The 20,339-nt window shown below is 34.2% G+C and overlaps 1 protein-coding gene across 2 annotated transcripts in view; it reads right to left on the bottom strand.

The window, feature by feature from the left end:
- The window catches only part of crim1 (cysteine rich transmembrane BMP regulator 1 (chordin-like)), a 313,308-nt gene that overhangs the window by 159,566 nt on the left and 133,403 nt on the right, over positions 1–20,339 (bottom strand). For both annotated transcript variants that reach the window (XM_056477346.1, XM_056477345.1), the window contains exons 3-4: positions 6,057–6,299; positions 1,634–1,754 (exon numbers count right to left, since the gene is read on the bottom strand). In XM_056477346.1, coding sequence (XP_056333321.1) covers positions 1,634–1,754; positions 6,057–6,299 — 364 coding nt within the window. The remainder of the gene's footprint in view (positions 1–1,633; positions 1,755–6,056; positions 6,300–20,339) is intronic.

Here is a 20,339-nt window from a genome sequence, read left to right on the forward strand (position 1 = left end):
TCTTTAGGTTTAAATGAATAAATTACTATAACATTATCTGGCTGTTAGACTCTTAATAATAATAATTAATAATACCTAACATTAAATAGCACATTTCTGGACACTCAAAGCACATTTTACACATTTTTGGGGGGAATCTCCTCATCCACCACTAGTGTGCAGCATCCACCTGGATGACACGACAGCAGCCATATTGCACCATACATCACACACCAGCTGATTGGTGGAGTGATGAAGCCGATTATAATATGTGGATGGTTAGTAGGCCATGATGGACAGAGGCCAGTGGGTGGGTCAGGACGCGAGGGTTAAACAAAACCCCTACTCTTTTTCAAAGGACATCCTAAGATTTTTCATGACCACAGAGAGTCAGCACCTCGGTTTAACATCTCATCCGAAAGACGGCACTCACTGAGCAGTTTAGAGTCCCCATCAATATACTGGGGCATTAGGACCCACACAGATCACAGATTGAGCACCCCCCTGCTGGTCTCACTAACAGCACTTCCGCCAGCAACCTAGCTTTCCCATGTGGTCTCCCATCTAGGTACAAACTGGGCACGGCCCTGCTTAGCTTCAGTGGGTGACCTATGGGCCTTATATAGGCCTATTTGCATGCACCATTGAGCGCAACATTTGTATATTTATAACCACCTCCACGTCGGTGTTGCAAGTTATTATCATTTTGGGAGTCATGAGTTGAAAAGTTTAGGAACCCCTGGTGTAAACAAAACCATAACAAGTTTAGAATCTCTGAATTTTAAACATGGAATGTTCATTTTAAAACGAAAGTTGTGAAAGTGAGACAAATTTATCATCTAACTTGAATTGTGAGTGTAAAAATTTGGAAACAGTGAATTTTGAAACAATAAATAATGAAAGTGAAACAGACAAAACAGTCTAACTGTGATGTTACGCAGGGGACATGTAACATCTAATCAAGTTTTTGAATATGACAAAGGTGTAACTGTCTACTGAGATTGTGAGAGTGAGACACGTGTAACGTCTAAACTGGATTGTAGGTTTGAACATGATCTAGCTGGGATTGTTAGAGTGAGTGAAGTGTGACATTTAATTAAGGCTGTGAGTCTGAGGCAGGTGTAATCTTCCTACTCGGATTATGAAAGAGATACAGATGTATTGTATTGTAACTACTATTGCGAGAACGAGACAGTCCTATCATTTGGTTTGTTTTGTGTGCACCATATATGTTTTACAATGTAACCGAAAATATAACAACCCTTATGTTAAAGCCACAGCTCACCCAAACAGTGAAAGTTCTGCCACCATTTACTCACCACTTACTTATGTAAAACCTTTGTGAGTTTCTTTCTTCTGTTCAATACAAAAATATATATTTTGAAGTAAACAAAAACCATTGATTTCCATAGTATTCGTTTTTTTTTTACTATGGATAATACTATGGCTATAGTTTTAGCTTTCTTCAAAATATCTTCTTTTGTGATGAACAGAAGAAAGAAACAGGTTTGGAACCATTTGAGGATGAGTAAAGAGTGAGTACATTTTCATTTTTGGCTGAACTAAATAACTTGATATAATATAAATATTGAGCTTGAGACATGCATAAAAGTGTAACCCCGAAGTTGTGTGGTGAGCCGGTGTAACATCTAACCTGGTAGGAAGGGTGCAACAGCCATCTGCCGTCAGTCTGACCTGAGTCTCGTAGCTGTCTGCCGGACACTGGACAGGCTTCACTGGAGGACACTCTACTGTGCTGCAGTCCACACTGAACACTGAAAAAACAAAAGATAAAACATTTATCACTCCTTATCAAAGCCAATAATTACCACACCTCATCAAACCCACATTCAAGCAAGTGATTTCACACACCATAGGCTTTAACATACACTGTTGAGTACACCCATTATATAATGTAGGTTTTTATACAGTCACACTCACATTTTGGGGGTGTATAAGCACTCTGCATTGACATTTTTTGTATACTCCTAAAGTTGCTTATTATAAGCCTTACCCTAACCCCAGTCCTAAACCCAACCCTCGCAGGAAAGCTGTAACAAATTTTGAATGTGAAAAGGCACAACATCAACAGCCACAAGTGTTTATCAAACACTTGTGAAATGAAAAATTATAATTATAATCCAGACTCCACCATGCGTATACTCGCGATGTGACTTTTGCGAATGATCACATTACAATATCGATGCTGAAACGATTTATTCTGCAGCACTATTGTATTGTGTTGAATTATCTAAACATGTTCCTCCTGTGTTTTGTTCTATCAAGCATAACTTGTCTTTCACGAAATGCAGAGACTGAAGAATTTTACACAGTTCTTGGCATACAGTACACATTGTTCATTTACGTGAGTCACAACAACTGAAAAAATCTCCTGCAAAAATGAAGTGCATAACAAGTGCATTTCTAAAAATGCTATTTAATGTGTTAACAACAATGCATTCATGCAATAATAACCAACTTTGCAGAAACTGTGAAAGAAATCATAGGGAGAGACGTAAAAACATTGACTGAATTTTGTAGCTAGATCAAAAACGATACTTTACTATACAAAAAGTAACCATATACCACCTTATAACTTGTATTTACAAGTCAAGCCAATAGTTGCATATAATAAGCGGACATGGCAACAAGTCTAGTCCACACCATGTAATTTCAAAATATAATTTGGCTCTGTAATATTTAATAGGTAAAAAAAGAGCAGACACATTAAAAAACATGAGAAACATCCCAATTAACCTATTTAGACATGTTTTATAATGTTCTTTTACTATAAAATGTTGAGGGAGGGAAATGTCTTAATAATTTTCAAAACTTGAACAACTAGTTGTAAGTGTAATATTTTAACATAATAATTACCAACTGTGTAAAGTTTGAAATTACATTTACACTACTCATTCACACTACGAGCGACTTCTAGAAGCAAAGCGACAAGTTCTGAACTTCTGGCGATCTTCGTCTTCGCGAGCGACAGTGACCGTTGGCTACCAGGTGGGAATGTATGGGATAAATACAGGGCCATATATTCTTGCAATCAAAAAATAAAGTATTGGGCAAAAAAAAAAAAACCGCAAAAATAACAAGAAACAAAAAAAAGAACTGCACATAAAAATCAAGTAGTGCAAAAACAAATTTAATATTAGCAATTTTTAAAAAAATATACATATATATCTAAATATTTTTTTTCCAGAATTGCCTTTACAAAACCTCTTAAGTCAAATGCAATGCACATTTGGATTTACTTTTCAGTCTGTTTTCTCTTTACACTTCACATTTCTGTGCGTTTCACTTTCTGGCCCTGATTTGACAAGGGGGTGGAGTCACTGGGGCGTGTAAGGCATGCCAGGACATGCCTCCTATGCATCTACGTCATCAGCTGGATGAATCGCTGTCATAAATCTAATTGAGATTATGTAAAATACCTGAATCCTTTGTTTATTCGGAGGCTTTTCAAATCAGAAAACAGTACATTTTTTTGCGATTTTTTTTTTTGAGATTTGTGTTATTTTTAACATTTTTTTTGCTCAATACTTTTTAGATGATCATAAAAGATCGCACTTTGAGTTTACTCACTGTGTGCAGTTTATTTTGTACAACAAATATGCAAGTATTGTTAACTACAGACTTTATTGTACTCATGAATAAAAATAAAAAACACTTGAAAATACTGAAGTAACCAGCAACAAATTCTTCCAGCACTCTGACCATGAACACACTGCAAATTCAGTAGAAAAAACAAACACATTAAAATACGCAGGGAGTGAATCACAGGAGGGTTTGACCACCCTCTAATCGCACTTACTGTTTACTGTTTAACTTCTATGTGCGGGCATAAGTGTCTATTAAAATACACACTATAATTTAATTTGACTTCACTTTTAAGCTTTATGTAGATACCGTACAAACTTAATTTACAAGAAAAAGTGTCTTTTCAACACTCACAATGCCTGTCTGTTGGCTAGATTTACCTGTTTCAGACCAACGACCCAGCAGATCCTTGCTGTGAGCGGTCATGCATCGGTGATGGTATAAACCATTGTAGGGGGGTCAAATATTAGTGCTTCACACAGGTTTGAAATATACTTGCAGCGGTCGCCAGATTGAACTACACTTTTTACTCACATCACATAAATAGTTAACTATATGCGACAAACAAAACATAATTCGATTTTTAACAATATTTTATTTTTTAAGAAACTGCTATAAACTGTTTCTTTTTAATGGGTTAAAGTAAAAAAAAGAGAAAGAAATCCACTATTTCTCTTACTTTTATGCTATTCAGGAGCCATGTGCACCCATTGACAGGTTTCTCTTCAACATTATCTCTCATTCAAGCTCAGGTTGCTTTATTGGCATGACATTTTGTACAATATTGCCAAAGCATTTTAGATATACAAAATATGCAATATATTGACATCATCAAGTATATATATATATATATATATATATATATATATATATATATATATATATATATATATATATATATATATATATATACACATAAATATACATAAAATGAGAAATAAATAAAATAAAAAAGGAATAAAAATAGACAATATCTAAATATTATAATAATAACAAGAATAAAACGTGTAGATTATTTCAGTAAGGCAAATGAGTTTATTAGCCATTTCTAATGGTGTATAAATATTTTGCAGCCAATTTAGATGAAAGAATGAATTACCTAAATTAGCTTTAAAAAACAAAAGCAAAAGAAAATCCCAGCCATTTTAGGACATTTAGAAAATCCGTCCGGATGCATTGTTAAGTCCCAAAAAGGCTCTTTAGGTCTCTGCAGAGCACATGAGACTGTGGGAGTGTTGACAGGTCTTGCGCACACAGAACGATACAGGTAAACGAGAGAAGATTTTTCACTGCTTAATCGATCACGGATGTTTAGTTCTATTGGGCAGATACAAAGAAAGTGTATAGGATGATAATAATAGTAAAAAACAAAACAAAATGGGTCACTTTGTATTTGGGTGGCTGTTAATATACCTGGGCGGCCCGCCCAAGTCAGGACTATGTATGGGAAGCACTGAATATGTATTTTAGTTCACTTTATTATTATTATCATTATTATTATTATTATTATTATTATTATTATTATTATTATTATTATTATTATTTTGTTATTATTAGTTTATTATTATTATTATTATTATTATTAATATTATTATTATTATTATTTTGTTATTATTATTATTATTATTATTATTATTTTGTTATTATAATTATTATTATTATTATTATTATTATTTTGTTATTATTATTATTATTATTGTTATTATTATTATTATTGTTGTTATTATTATTATTATTATTATTATTATTATTATTATTATTATTATTATTATTATTTTGTTATTATTATTATTTCAGAAAAAGATCAGTGCAAACTATTTTATAACCCCCCCCAGACATGTTGTTTTGACATCAAGTTCATATAGTTCAAGCATTTATTAGGAAGGTCAAACCCTCCCCAACCTCCCTGTAATTTACTCCCGGTCTATTTTAATGTGGTTGTTACTCTTGAAATTTGCAGTGTTCATCCCCAGAGTGCTGAAAGATTTTACTGCTGTTTTTCCCCCCCAAATTATGAGTACATAATATCTGTGGTAAACATTTTTGATGTACAACATAAACCGCACACACTTAACCCTTCACAAAATGACTTACGAAGTAGCATATGTTATTAAAAACAAACATCAGCTTCAGAATTTACATTTTTAGAATGGCTGTTTGTAATTCATTCATTTCATAGAGCAAAAATGTCAAAATATAGTCAAGTTATGCACCAAAGCCATGGGCACAGGCCCTTAATTTACACATTAATTGAAAACCCCCCACTATAACCCATAGGAAAACCTCAGGGGGAACCAGAAACAAATTATACTTCTGGATTCTGACGTCACATCGGCTGGGATGACGGATATAATTTCCAGTTCTCCTGCTGGTTTATGAAAATTTGGTTGCTGCTCACTAGCAAAACGTAATCAATAAAGCAGCCTGACCTAAATGGTGTGAAATCTGAAAAAAGAGGTAATTTTTATTACCTGGTTTGCACTCGTAGAGATCACAGCACTCGCCGGGTTTGCCTGAACTCTTGGATACCAAAATGTTGAGGTGGCCAGGCTGGCAGACCTTCCTCAGACACCCAGCTGGGCTACACACACAGCGGCTGGGCAATGGGCAACATTCACCTGGCGGAGCGTAGCCCTCGATTAATATAGAGTCTTCAGGGCAACGTGGAGAAAACTGCACCTCACATCTCGCCTTAGAACAGTCTGGCCTTTCCTCTACAAAGAAAAAAAGAGCAGAAGTTAGTAAAAAAGTAAACTGGTGAGTAAATAATGCAGAATTACTTCCACATGCCTATTTATATATAGTTTCAACTGAATTGAAAAAGTGAGTTAGGCTCTTGCTCAAGTGACACACGATTGAAATCATTTATCAAAACAAGCTATTAAAAAATCACACATCTCATATCACACGTTTTACCTCAACACTCCATGTAGTGATACATATTTCTCACAATACACCCACAAAACCAAAATACGAGGTATTTTTCTTCATGTTTTATTTAGTGACAGGTACTTTTTCACTTAGAGTCAGGCTAGTTTGTCATGTATATGAGCTATGACACATTGACATGCTGTTTGCCACGAATATGAATGGGATTTTTTTTTGAAAGTTTGTCGTCTGTAAAATCTCACCTAGTCTGTATTTATTTAAACAATATACAATAAAACAGTGTTTTTATTATTATTATTATTATTTTAGTCATTCTGTGAAATTTTAAGTGCCGTTGAAGGGAGGATTGTTTTTTCAACACATTTGTAAACAATAGCTTTAATAACTGATTTCTAATAGTTTTAATAGTTTGCAATGATGACAATATTTTACTAGTAATTTTGCAAGATGCTATGAATTCACCTTAAAGTGTAATGTAAAAGCTTAACTAGATAAAAGGTCCCATGAAATTAAAATAAAGTTTTTAGTATCAGTATTGTTTTTAGGACGTCTATAATCTAGTGCGCACCAAAAATTGACAAAATTCCCATTTACAAGATATAAAACCTATATAAACACATAAAACTTGCATTTTGTCACTAAATGGATCAACGGATTTATTGACATCACCTTATACTTCAGTTTCTCATCAAATCTTCTGGCGATTCCAGCGATCTCTAGTGTCTGACATTCCCCGCCCCCATCTTCTCATTGGCTTTTCATTTGATGTGCTAGAGCTCAACCTCTCTCACTGGCAGAGCGGTGATAAAATATAAAGTCCGATGGCTGTTTTTTAAAGGGGAGGGGCTACACTATATTCCACCCTCTCTTCATGTTTCAGTTGAGATTATGTTGTACAATGAATAAAAAATGCACATTTCAAAGCACTTCACGGGACTAATTAGGATAATTAGTCAAATCATTGGACAACCGTGGTTTGTTCTTTAGAAAAAAAAATAATGATATTGACCTTAAAACTAAACTTAAAACATGTAAAAAACAATTTTTTTGAAATAGTGTGGAAAAAGTTCATCGCTTTTTCACTTGGGAAATATTTAACAAAAAAAAAATATATACATTCACAGGAGTTTATTTGTTTATATACACTGTAAAACCCAACAGTCAACTTTAAATCAAATTAAATGAGTGTAGTTAACTCAAAATTGACTGAAAGTTTTTGTTTTTTACAGTGTATTTATTTATATTGTGAGATGGTAGAACGCGAGAACAGTTTGAAGTAGTTTATTCACAGGTGCGCTGCGCTAGCTTTTCTAAATAAATGACAATATTTAGCTATGATGTATGTCTGCATTGTAGGTATTTATTTATTTATTGGTTATTGTTAATAATGAATTGTTATTGCCTGTACTGTAAGAAGGTCTATGTATGGTTCATACTGTATTTTCTTTATTTCATTTTTAAATAATAATAATTACAACAATAATAATAATAAACTTGAAAGAAATGTTTAATGTTAACCTGAAGTTTCTGTTACTATATTAAAACTAAGATAACGGAATCAGATCTTTAGTGGTTTAAAGTGACAGTTATACTGTTATTCCACACTACCTGCACATATACCGTTCTTTCACATTTATAAAATATAAATCACAATAACTTTAGATTTTTAATACTGATGCTGAAAAATGTTATCTCCTTAGAGAAGCTTTTGTCGTCAATCTTCAAGTTAAAAAAATTTATATAATATAATGTTTGCAATCTAAATGAAAAAATCATATTACTCAAGATTTGAAAATATGGACTCATATGATTCTTCATCTCAAGACCTCAATTGATGAATCAAAAGTTAAAGAGAACAGCATTTATTTAAAATGTCTTTCATTTATTTTCACTGATGATCAGTTTAAATATTGCTCATATAAAAGTGAATAATTCTAAATAATTCTAACTTTCATTTTTTATTTAAAAATAAATTTCTCAAAATGACCTTTCTTTTTTTTTATTTAAACAAAACAGATATTGATAGAGCTTTATATTATATAACTACTATTTATTTTAACATTCTTCTAAAACCCATGCCCACTAAATCCAGTAAACTGAGATAACCTGGGAATTTTCCCCCGTACACAAATATTATCTCAGATCATTTCATGTAATCTAAAAAAAAACGTAATGAAAGTAGACCTGACAGACATTCCACTAGCTTAAACAGACAGACGATGGGCAGCTGCTTCCTTATTCTGAACCCAATATTGACCATGCGGGCCAAAGTCCGCCGTTTTATGAACAACATTCAATTTGACCTTCCTTCATTCAAGGCATGATTGCTTTTATTCGCTCTTTACAAGAGAACAACAAGCTAACAAAGGAGGACGGCGGAGAAATTGAAAAGGTGCATGGGAGAGACATAAAAAGAACCGCAGAAAAGAAAACTCATGCTGATGTGAATGTGAATGAATGGCAAATGTCAGCAGGAGAGAAACGGCTGGCATGCTGTAATGCTTGTGTGCTGTCTGATAACACTTGGCAGAGGAGTGTGGAACAACTCGAGACGCGGCGCTACATGTTAAAACACAGGAGGCAACATTAATACAGCAACGGCGTCTGGAGTATGTAAACATAGTAGACTAATTTGGCCAATACTGTGGTTTCTACACCGCATCAATGTACTGCATGCCGTCTTAAAGGGACGGCTCAAAACTAAATATTTTTGTAAGAAGCTACTCAGTTTAACACTTTAACCACTGTATTGCAGGCGATACGGGCCCTTTTTGAGTCAAAATGACTCAAAATACTCTTTTTTGTCATACACATAAGTGTTAAAAACTGTAAAGTCGCCACAGAGGAATGAACCGCCAACTATTAAAGCATATGTTTTTACTCAGCGAATGCCCTTCCAGCCGCAGCCCAGTACTAGAAACACGATCTCTCACTGAAGTTCATTCTGAAATGTGTCAGAAAACGAGCTGTATCTCTAAATAATTTTCCTGTAAACCTGAAACTCGAGTCTGCTGAACGCTTGTCTGCTTTTAAATGTTAAAACTCAACGGTAAAACAAATATTATATTCGTTTATGTAATTAGCCGCGTTTCCACTATCGTGCCTAAAGCGAGTGAGCCAGAGAGAGCCAGGGCCAGTTGCGTTTCCACTGTCACTTCCGGGGCCTGATCGGCCCAAAGCAGGGCTTTCTCAGGGCCAGCGGCTGGCCTTTTTCTTGGGCCAAAGAGGGCCAACTGGGGCTTTGGGATGGAGTGAAAGGAGAGGCGGACTTTGCCCTCATTACACTAGTTTTCCGATCGCACACGAGTACATGCACCAAACAAATAAATAAATAAGGAAAAGAAAACATATAGCTGGACAGTTTACGATCTAAGGGTCTTTTTTCTTATGTTCGCCTTTATGTTTCCCTTTTAAATGTAAGGCTGTTATATAAAAATTAAGTTTTAATTTATAGGTGACATTTCCTACAAATAAAGTCCTCCTTGATGTTTCAATAACGCATAATAATCTTTATACCATATTAAAGACACAGCAGCCAGTAAAGGTTGTCGAGAGTTTTTGTTAAGCTTAAAAGGTGTGTTTGTGCATGATACAAGCGCGTTTAAATGCCTGTGTGAGAGTGTGAGCAAAAGAGGGCTCGCCTCACAGCTCTTTTAATGCGAGCGGATTTTTACTATTTTTAATATATTTTGGAGATAATACAAAGTATGAATACAACAGAAATACAAAAACTTTTCAAATGACGTGTCCACTTTTGTAGGCTCAAAACATTAGTGTCATATTGATCAAATAGCCTAAGCTATATTGAAATCATTTAAATAATTACAAATATCAGATATAATAAAATCACATTAAATAAATAAACCAATATAAAACAAACGAAAGCTAGCTATAACAATGTGGGTACATACAATACATAAATTAAACTGTTTTAAAGCCATATTAAACTTTCATTTTACAAAGGTCTATCTGAAAAAAAGATTTGAGATATTTTCAAAAAACAATAAACACTGGGGGAGGTTTGAAATATTATTTATAAAGTATTTGGATACGATGATATTAATCAAATCGTGCAAACAGAGCCTTTTTTTGGGTGAGTGAAAGCAGAAACTACCTTCTTTTCTGTCATCCAGTCCTGCGCAGCGCCGCTTTACAAACGCATTGGGAGAAACTGCTAATACAAAATGTGTTCTATGTCCTCAAACAAATGTATTTGTTTTTATATGACGTGGTCAAATTTAAAAGTGAAATTTATCTTATCTTATCTTTTATCTTAAATTCATGCGTTATTAGTGAATAGCTGCCTAACGCAACGAAATGACTATATTTTATTACTTGATCTTATGTGCTGAAACACATAAGACTTTAACACATAACACTTTCCTTTACTTAAGATAACCGAATAAAATGCAACATCCTTAAATTATTCTCTTAAATAAAGGGGAATTATCCATTAAGTGTCATATAGCCTAGGGAAAAATTTATATGTTTTAGATCTCTCCGTAGCATTTGGGCTGAATGTTTGACGACGTCTATCAAATTAAGGAAGTTCTAAAATGCATTTCATACCGAGTTATTACCGGAGAATTTCTGTGGTTTTATATTATGGATCGGTGTGCTCACTGCGCTGGGTCCCTCAGTTAGTGACGAGACCACTCAATGCACGATGCCAACAGTTGGTCGGTGAGTAAACGAATATAATGAATGAAAATACATAGGCCTGTGCGTAGAGACATAATGTAATGCTGTACAGTAACGTGTCATTTGTTTGTTTCGGTTGTCTTCATTTTAATCGTTTCATGATGATGCGATGGTGTGCTTTATTTGCCAGATTCCCGCTGAAGTGGGCGGGTTGTGTGACATTTGATTCAGGGGATGTTCTGGGGGTGAGGTTTGCATGACGCGCTGCAAGCTACTAGCTCGACAGTGGAAACGCGACATGATTTCGGCCTCACTACTCAACCTCCTGGGCGATTGGCTCGGCCTGGCTCGATAAAAGCCCAGGCTCGCACTGGCCCGAGAGTGAAAATGCGGCTATTATGTGTTTCTGTGAGACACAAAAAGAGTATAGAGACCCATAGTCACCATCTGCGAAATTGTATTAAAATGAACAGCATTGACATTCTGCTAAATAGCTCCTTTCAGGTTTAAAAGCAGAATACAAAAAATCTTAATCATTTACTCGACAGCAGCATATTTGGGACTGGAAATTTTTTTCAATGTGTGTTTTTTTTAATATCTTGTCGGTTTAAATGTCATAATACACACAACACAGCATTTTAGTCATTTTTGCTAATTCATGCGAATGTTTATCTGTAAACATTTTAAAAAAAGGATGAAATGTTTTTTGTTGTTAGCTCGTTGTTGTAATTTAATTGGTACCTGGTAGGGGTTTATGATTTAAACAGAGTTCAAATCCGCTTGATAATTTAGCTTGTTTAACTTTCTTGTCCTGCTGTTAGCTTGAATGTTAACATAATCTTTGCAGGGCAGGAGCATCACGCGACATGATGACTGAACCAGTGACAGCAAACAGAGTGCACTAAAACAACAACGTGTCTAATAGATGAATAAACGTTACCATATGTCGAAAGAATGCAGTCATTGGCTAAATTCTCCATCAGTCAAACTAGGAAGCAAGCAACTGAAAGCATATGCAGAAGGTCAAAACACTTGACTGCTTTGTTTAGATTTTAGTAACTACAACTTTGACTTTTTATAAAGTTTGTGGTCTCATTTTATGTGTAACACTGCAAGCAATGACATCGACTTGCTTTTTGCCAATTTCGCGTGTAAGTAACATAGTAAACAATGTAAACAACAGGTCTCCAGAAGAAATGCTGACATAAACAAACGAATAACCATTCATAATTCAACACTATTGTGTCGGTGGACAATACGTGTTTGATGGGATGGTGTTCTGAGGACTCTTACCTTTCAAAATAAACCGTGACGTACAGGAATGAATGCGGGTGTGTCTTATTCGGATGATATTCACTCCATATCTAATAAGCGTTTTCTGTACAACCTACACAAATTTAGCAAATACATTCTTTATGAGCTTCCCATTGAAAAACAACTAGCTGCAATGGCTGCTTCAGAGTTGTAGCTTTAGACTGATGTATAGTTTGTCAAGATTACTCATGTTCTTTTTGATATAATCTATGCTTAAACACTGAAATGTGCAAAAACAGCGCCTCATGTCCTGACGCTGGCTGAAGAAAAACTCATTAACTTTGACAACTTTTTTTTTTTAAACTATATTTTTTTCTTGCCTCCAAAATGTATCTTGATTTCTTAATTTGCAGTTGTTTGAACTACAAACAAGACAAAAACTTTAAATAAGAAAAATAAATTGCAGTGCAATCCCTAGTCAGTGCAATTCAACAGAAAAGAGCAGCCTTTACACTCTTCAAAATGTCTCCTTTTGTGATTTACAAAAGAAATAATGACTTATAATAACGAATAATTTTCAATAAGATCCAATCCCTCAGAAAGGCAAGGATGCAACTATCAAACAACTGCTCTGAACTGATGAATAGCAAGGGGAAAAATGCACCTCAGGGCAAAAACCACTGCCTTTGTTGACTTAGGTTATACACAACGTAAGCATTACTCTGACACTGATTAATTAACGAACTAAACCTATTAAAGGACATGCACTCAACGCATTAAATGCAGTTCACCGCTTTGTTTGATCTCATAGAAAAACCCATACCTGATGTATGAAACGCACGTCTTACAAAGAGCCTATGGCCTATTATTGTCTTGTGATGTGTTATGATGTGTTAGGAGAGAAAAGTCCTCCATAGAGGTACTCATCTTTAGAGAGAGAGGGTGTAATTACCTCAAATGACAGACGGAGAGAGAACATAATGCGTGTAAATTCACAATAAGAGCAGCGAAGAAGGATATCTCTTTAAAAAGCTCCTCATATTTAAGCACAGTGTTTATGTGTCATTATACAAGCAGCCCAGGCTTTTTGTTCCCATCAAGGATTTAAGGACAATTATGAAGGCATTATTTTTTTGTTTGCTGGGAAATGCCACTTGAATGCGAAATGACTTGATAGAGGAAGATGTGATGGCTGAAAATGAAACATGAGTGAATAAGTGACACGACAAAGTGTCAGATGAGTACATGTAATAGTCACCGAATGACACAGAACATCACAACAACTTGAGGTAATGCATGTGTCCTTTATTTTATTTATTAAGGAACAGATTAAGCTCTTTTTTGTTCGTTGTTCATGAGGTGTTAGAAATACTCGACAGTGGTGGATGGAGTACACATATCAAGCACTTGAGAAAAAGTACCCATTCCCTCGGGGCTCGATTTTAACGGTCTAGGTGCAAAGTCTTGTGAGCAGACCATCTGCTGCACGAAGATAAAGAACGAGCCTCCTCTATTCGGCCTCTTTACTTTCTCTTTACTTTTACTCTTTACTTTCGTGGATAAGGAAATGGTGTTGTACGCACTCCACTGAAGACATCCATTAGCTTACATATTTAAGATTTGTTTGAAATTCAGTACAATTTTTTCACATATGAAGATATTTGTGTTGCTGTACATCCTGTGCGCATTAAGCAATGTGTAAGCATTTGAACCTGCATAGCTGCATAACTAACGTGCTCTGCGCTGGACTTTAGACCAGCTTTTAGGCCTATTGCAGTTCCTCAAAATAATAATTAGGGTTGCGCTGGTCTGAAAATAGCAGAAAATCGCACCAAACACATCTTGCGCCTTATTGCGCCGGGTGTATGACAGGGCTCTAATCATTAACCCCAGCAGGCACACAACATCATAGGACGTTAATATTAGGTAAGATTTAGGTCATGATGTCAGGTCACCAAAATTCAATGTCTAGCCAGCGTCTAAGAACAACATTATTTTGAAGTCTGTTAACGACGTCAAATTACGTTGATATTTGTTTGATTTTAGATTTTGTTGGAAAGTGACTAAAGTCTAACCTCTGATAGATGTCATAGTGATAACACTCACATAATGTCAAGGTGTAACATGATTAGACAGTGATGTTTTGGTTGATTTTAGGTTGGAAGTTGGACATTGACATTGGCCTGACGTTGGGTTCTGACATTAACTCGATTTTCATTTCCAAACAAAATCCAACATCCCCACAACGTTGGGGTACGTTGGGGTACAACGTCAATATGACGTCATGTTGACATCCTGTGCCTGCAGGGTCCCATCAAGGAATAAAGTCGGCCTGTTTAACTTAACTTAAGTGAAAAAAACAAACCAAAAAAAAAAAAAAAAAAAACACTAGATTTTTAATGTACTTAAGTTACTTTAGAAGTAAAAAAAAAAAAAGAGTTTATTGGTGAATTTCATTTTGAATAAAATATTAAACTTTATTACCAATACTTGTCATACACTGTAAATATATATTCTTTAATTAACAGGTTAATATATTTCTGTTTGTTTACTAATTGCATTATGGGATCTTGAAATGGAAATGAAAATTCAACCCTGCGGTTTAACAGAGTGAAATTTATTGACATTTTTAATAGTTTGAAATAATATATGGTTTAGAGAATAATGTATAGACAATTAAGTCTGTAAAATAACAGAAACATTTGTGTTATTACTTGGTTTTTGTACTCTAATTTACAACATCAACCCAAAAATGTCAAATAAAAGTCACTTTTTCAAACTTTTTAACATCAAACATTGTTGGAGGAAAGTTGAAGATCCTATAATGCAATTCATCAGCACAAATAAATGAGAAAAACATGAATCACAAAATATGGAAAACTGCTAATTTATGGATTGCTTTTTAACAGTGCATACTAATACTACTGATAGTTAATTAATGACAAAAGAAGTGTGCAAACAAATAATAACAACACAATATCCATACTGGTATATAACAGAGATAATTAAACAAAATGTGAAAATTCAAATATAACCATATTTATAACAAACTAATCACAAAATATGTAAATAATTTAAGAAGAACTGTTTGTAACTGCACTAGTTTAAATTTTTTTTGTTTTTGGCTTACAATTTTGCATTACAGCTATCATTTTAATGAACTTTTCACTGTGACAGGGAAAATTCTGTCATCATTTACTCACCCTACCCTTTTTCCTAACTAGTTCGAGTTTCTTTCTCCTGTTCTAAAAAATGTTGGAAACCAGTAGCCATTGACTTTCAAAGAAATTTCTCTCTACTATGGATGTCTGTCATAATCTGGAGAACTACACATATGCCACCACATGAACTACAACTACCAGCATGTTTTGCGCAAATCAATTCCCGCAGCTGACAACAATCCAGACACTCTCTCTCACCATACCTGTAAACCCTCCCGTTTTTCCTGGAATTCTCCCGTATTTTACAGTTCTATACCACTATTATCCCGTAAAAGTATTTTCCTGTATTTCTCCCGTAAGACAGTCTGTCTTTGAAGGGTGGCAAATAAACATTAAAGAGCCGATCCTCCCTATAAGCTACCCATACCACCGAACCACCAGGAACCACCCTTTGCTCTTAAATGTGAGTCTGTTCTGTGCTTTCGATTTGTTATGAATACACTTTGAAATAAATATAAAAACGGCGGGATTCCTTTTCCTTTTCATTACAGGTGCCGTCTCCCCTTCATATGCAATCCTCAAAACAGTCATAGCGGTACATGACTGTCAGCTGACGCGCTCCATAGTGATAAATAGACACTGTTTCCCAAACTGATTCTGTACAAGCGATTTGAAATGGAACGAAACTCTGTTTTGGGTGTGTGTTTAAACTGACATATACATAATTATAACATAAAATAATAATAATATCAAAAGATGTCGATCTTCATGGCTTTTTTTCAAACACAACTAATTTTGTACTAAATGTAAAAAAGTTAGGAAAGCAATTGAAAGCTTTCATTATAACGTTCGATCTGTGCATTTTTAAAGTGACACCTCTGTTATTTAATGTAATCAAACGAAAAAAATCGAAATAAATAAGAGATTCATTCGCTGCTCTTTAATCAGAATGTTTAAGTTATACAGTGAAGAAATGGCTAATGAGATTTGATAGCTTGATTCTATTTCAATATAATAGCTATTCATTTTATTAAGCTGAACTGTTTGCTAATGTATTTGCTGCTAACGTATACTATTTAATTTTTCTTTTGTAAATAATAATAATAAAACGTATTACTGACCATTTAACTGTTTATTTACAATAAAACAGCTCCAAATGAGCATATTTAGTAATTTGGGGATTTTTTTAAGGGGGGGTCGGGTCGGGGGAATCCTTTATTATGATGGGCATATCCCTTATTTATCACATCCCAATGTTGACAGTTATGTCTCTCTCTCTCACACACACACACTTCTGGACTGAGTCTTGTTATTGTAACATTACAAAGCAATTTCTTGTCTTGGCCTGTCTAGCCGTGTTTTTGACCCCTTGCCTTGTTTTCTCATTAATGTTGTTTTGCCAGCTGTACTGACCACTCGCCTGTTTCTGACTAGGCTTCTGGATTACTCTTATGATTACCTGTTTTGACCAGTGCCTGCCTGACCATTCTCTCTTTAATAAACTACATGTAGATTCTCACTTTGTTGTCACCCGACTGACTGGTTACAATGTCAATAGTTACTGGTTTACAATGTTCTTTACAATATCTTCTTTTGTGTATCAAGAGATTAACGAATACCATAAAGTAAATAATCTTATAGGGTGAATAAATGATGAGTGAATTCTCATTTTTGGGGTGAACTCTCATGAAAAAAGTTTTTAGCATTAAAAATAAATAAATAAATGCTGTCAGGATTTAGCAAAGCACATAATTAAAATAAACTAACATAATTTTTGCACTTACTGCAAATTAACACAAGCTTTTATCTTAAATTATGCTGCTGCCTAATTTGAGCTGTTTAGTAAACATCAGCTCTAAGCTACCCCAAAACACACTCTATTAGTTGAGTTCCAGGGAATGGAAACTTACACTACACCGTTTTACATCCTTGTTCCTGTCTATTTCCTAATGTCTACATAACCACAATATTGTTATTGTGTATTCTCCAACTGAAAAAGGCTTCCCACTGAATAAAACTGTGTGAGTTCATTTAAAGTTCATGTTTTTATATGAGTCTCCAAGTAACCGTTTAAACTGTCTTTTTCTTCCCGAGAAACTACCACAAATAAAAGCTCCTCCATCCCCTGTCATCATCCGTATTTCCTCTCTGTTAAAACCATCTTTGTGCTCTCAAAATATTCAACAATCCCCAACACATCAACAAATGTATCCTTCAACTTCAACTTTTGTATATGTGTGCTCTCTCTCTCTCTCTCTCTCTCTCTCTCTCTCTCTCTCTCTCTCTCTCTCTCGCGCTCGATCTCAAGAGTGCACTGCTGTAAGATAAACAGCCTTTAATTTAGTCTTATATTCAGTGTTGCTCCACTAAAGCCTTGGAGCCTAATAAACATACTGTACATCTTATTTGGGATTTTTTTATACCCCAAAAGGATTATGGGAAATATCCCAATTGATTTGATTGTGCTGAAAACATTTATGAACTTAATATAAATACAAAACACGCTGTTATCATCACTTATTGTGATCGTCAATGCTGTGCAGAACTGCATATTTAAAAAGTTGTCAGTGGATTCCCTTTAAAATTAATTATACTGAAGGCTTTTTTTTAATTAGTTGTTTTTTTACGCAGACTTACTTTCATTTGAGTTTGCTGTGTCATTATCACATATAGATGTGACAGGTTTGTTATTCAGCCAAAATGTCCATTTTTCAAAAATTGCATTTAGAAAATTAATCCAAATTATATACATGACATATATAAAGTTGAAGTCAGGCTTATTAGCCCTCCTGAATTATTAGCCCCCCTGTTTATTTTTTTCCCCAATTTCTGTTTAACAGAGAGACGATTTTTCAACACATTTCTAAACATGATAGTTTTATTAACTTATTTCCAATAACTGATTTATTTTATCTTTGCAATGATTACAGTAAATAATATTTGACTAGATATTTTTCAAGACACTTCTATACAGCTTAAAGTGACATTTAAAGGCTTAACTAGGTTAATTGGGTTAACTAGGCAGGTTAGGGTAATTAGGCAAGTTATTGTATAAGGATGGTTTGATCTGTAGACTATCGAAAAAATATATAGCTTAAAGGAGCTAATCATTTTGACCTTAAAATGGCTTTTAAAAAACTAAAAACTGCTTTCTCAGTTTTCGGCTAGAAAAATTTTCAAGCCAAAATAAAACAAATAAGACTTTCTCCAGAAGAAAAAATATTATCAGACATACTGCGAAAAATTCCTTGCTCTGTTAAACATCATTTGTGAAATATTTAAAAAAGAAAAAAAATTCAAAGGGGGGTTAATAATTCTGACTTCAACTGTATACATTGTTGTGTTTAAAAAAAAAAGTATCTTACAAATTCTAAGTTTTATAACTGCTGTAGAAGTAAACGAGCAGTTAAAGGGCTTGTTCACTCACAGAATAAAATGTATTATTAATTCACACACAAACTTTCAGCAAACTCTTTTAAATATTTTTAATATTTTTAATTTAATAAGACCTCAACATGAAAATATATGGCAGAAGCCATGGGTATTAATTTTAATTTTTTTTTTTTTCAGGTCGACATTGACTTGCATTTTATGATTTGCCACAGTTTCAGTTACAAATCTTCTTTAATGTGCTACTGAAGAAAAAAGGCCACCCACATCTTGGGTGGCCTGTGGGTGAGTAAATTATTATTATTATTATTGTTATTATTATTATTATTATTATTATTATTATTATTATTATTATTATTATTATTACTATTATTATTATTATTATTTTATTTATTTTTTTAGAGATAAGTATCACTTTATTAGCATTATTACAAGGCTCGTGATTTCATTGGTCAATCACAACATTCCAAGGTATGTTATTCCCAGATAAAGCTGAAAAGCCAAGCTTTATTCTGCAAAACAACTGCCTAGATGTACATTATTGGTACTTAACAAATGAAACACTATCCTAAAGTGTTTGCAATATATTGGAAACGATCAAGATATACTATTCAAACTTATTGGTTTCTGATTCAATGATTACTAATTGTTTGGCTCTTTTTACATGGCTCTCTAAATACTTGTCTCTTATTTGGTCGATTCTAATCATATCTTGTTCCAAGGTATGTTATTTCTAGATAACAACCGCTGAAGCATCGACCACAGACTTGTCTACTACAAAACCTCTTGACTGTTAATGAGTATATTCATTTACATATTTAAATGTACTGTATATTTCTGTCATGCTGCTGTTCTTAGATGCACATTATTGGTTACTTAACAAACAAAATAATATTGTAAAGTTTTCGCAATATACATTATTACAAACAATCAAGATAAATTATTCAAAATTACAGGCAACATACTGGTTTCTGGATCAATGATTACTACCTGTTGTGCCTTTATGGCTTTTATTACCTGGCTCTTTGAATACTTGAATCTGATTGGTCAATCAAGACCTTCCAAGGTATGTTATTTCCAGATAACAACTGCTGAAACCTATAACACGGACTTCTCCAGGTACTACAAAACCTCCTGAACAGAGATGCCTAAAGTAGGGCCCGTGGGTCAAAGTTGGCCCATGGTAACCTTTGATTTGGCCCACTATCTCATTTGAAAAGAAAGGGAGAATGTTGAGAAGGTTCGGGTTAATGCCTTTGACAGAGATGGTTATTTCGATTTTAACGTAACCCTGTTGCTTCTTTGTTTTATCACTGAGCTACAAAAAAGCCAACTGAAATTAAATGTTTTGATTAAATGTTGGAAATGAAACAGACTTTTAAAATGTAAAAACTGTCACCTGACAAAAAAGCAGTGCAC

This window comes from Danio aesculapii, chromosome 17, assembly GCF_903798145.1.
Source record: "Danio aesculapii chromosome 17, fDanAes4.1, whole genome shotgun sequence".
Taxonomy (NCBI): Eukaryota; Metazoa; Chordata; class Actinopteri; order Cypriniformes; family Danionidae; genus Danio; species Danio aesculapii.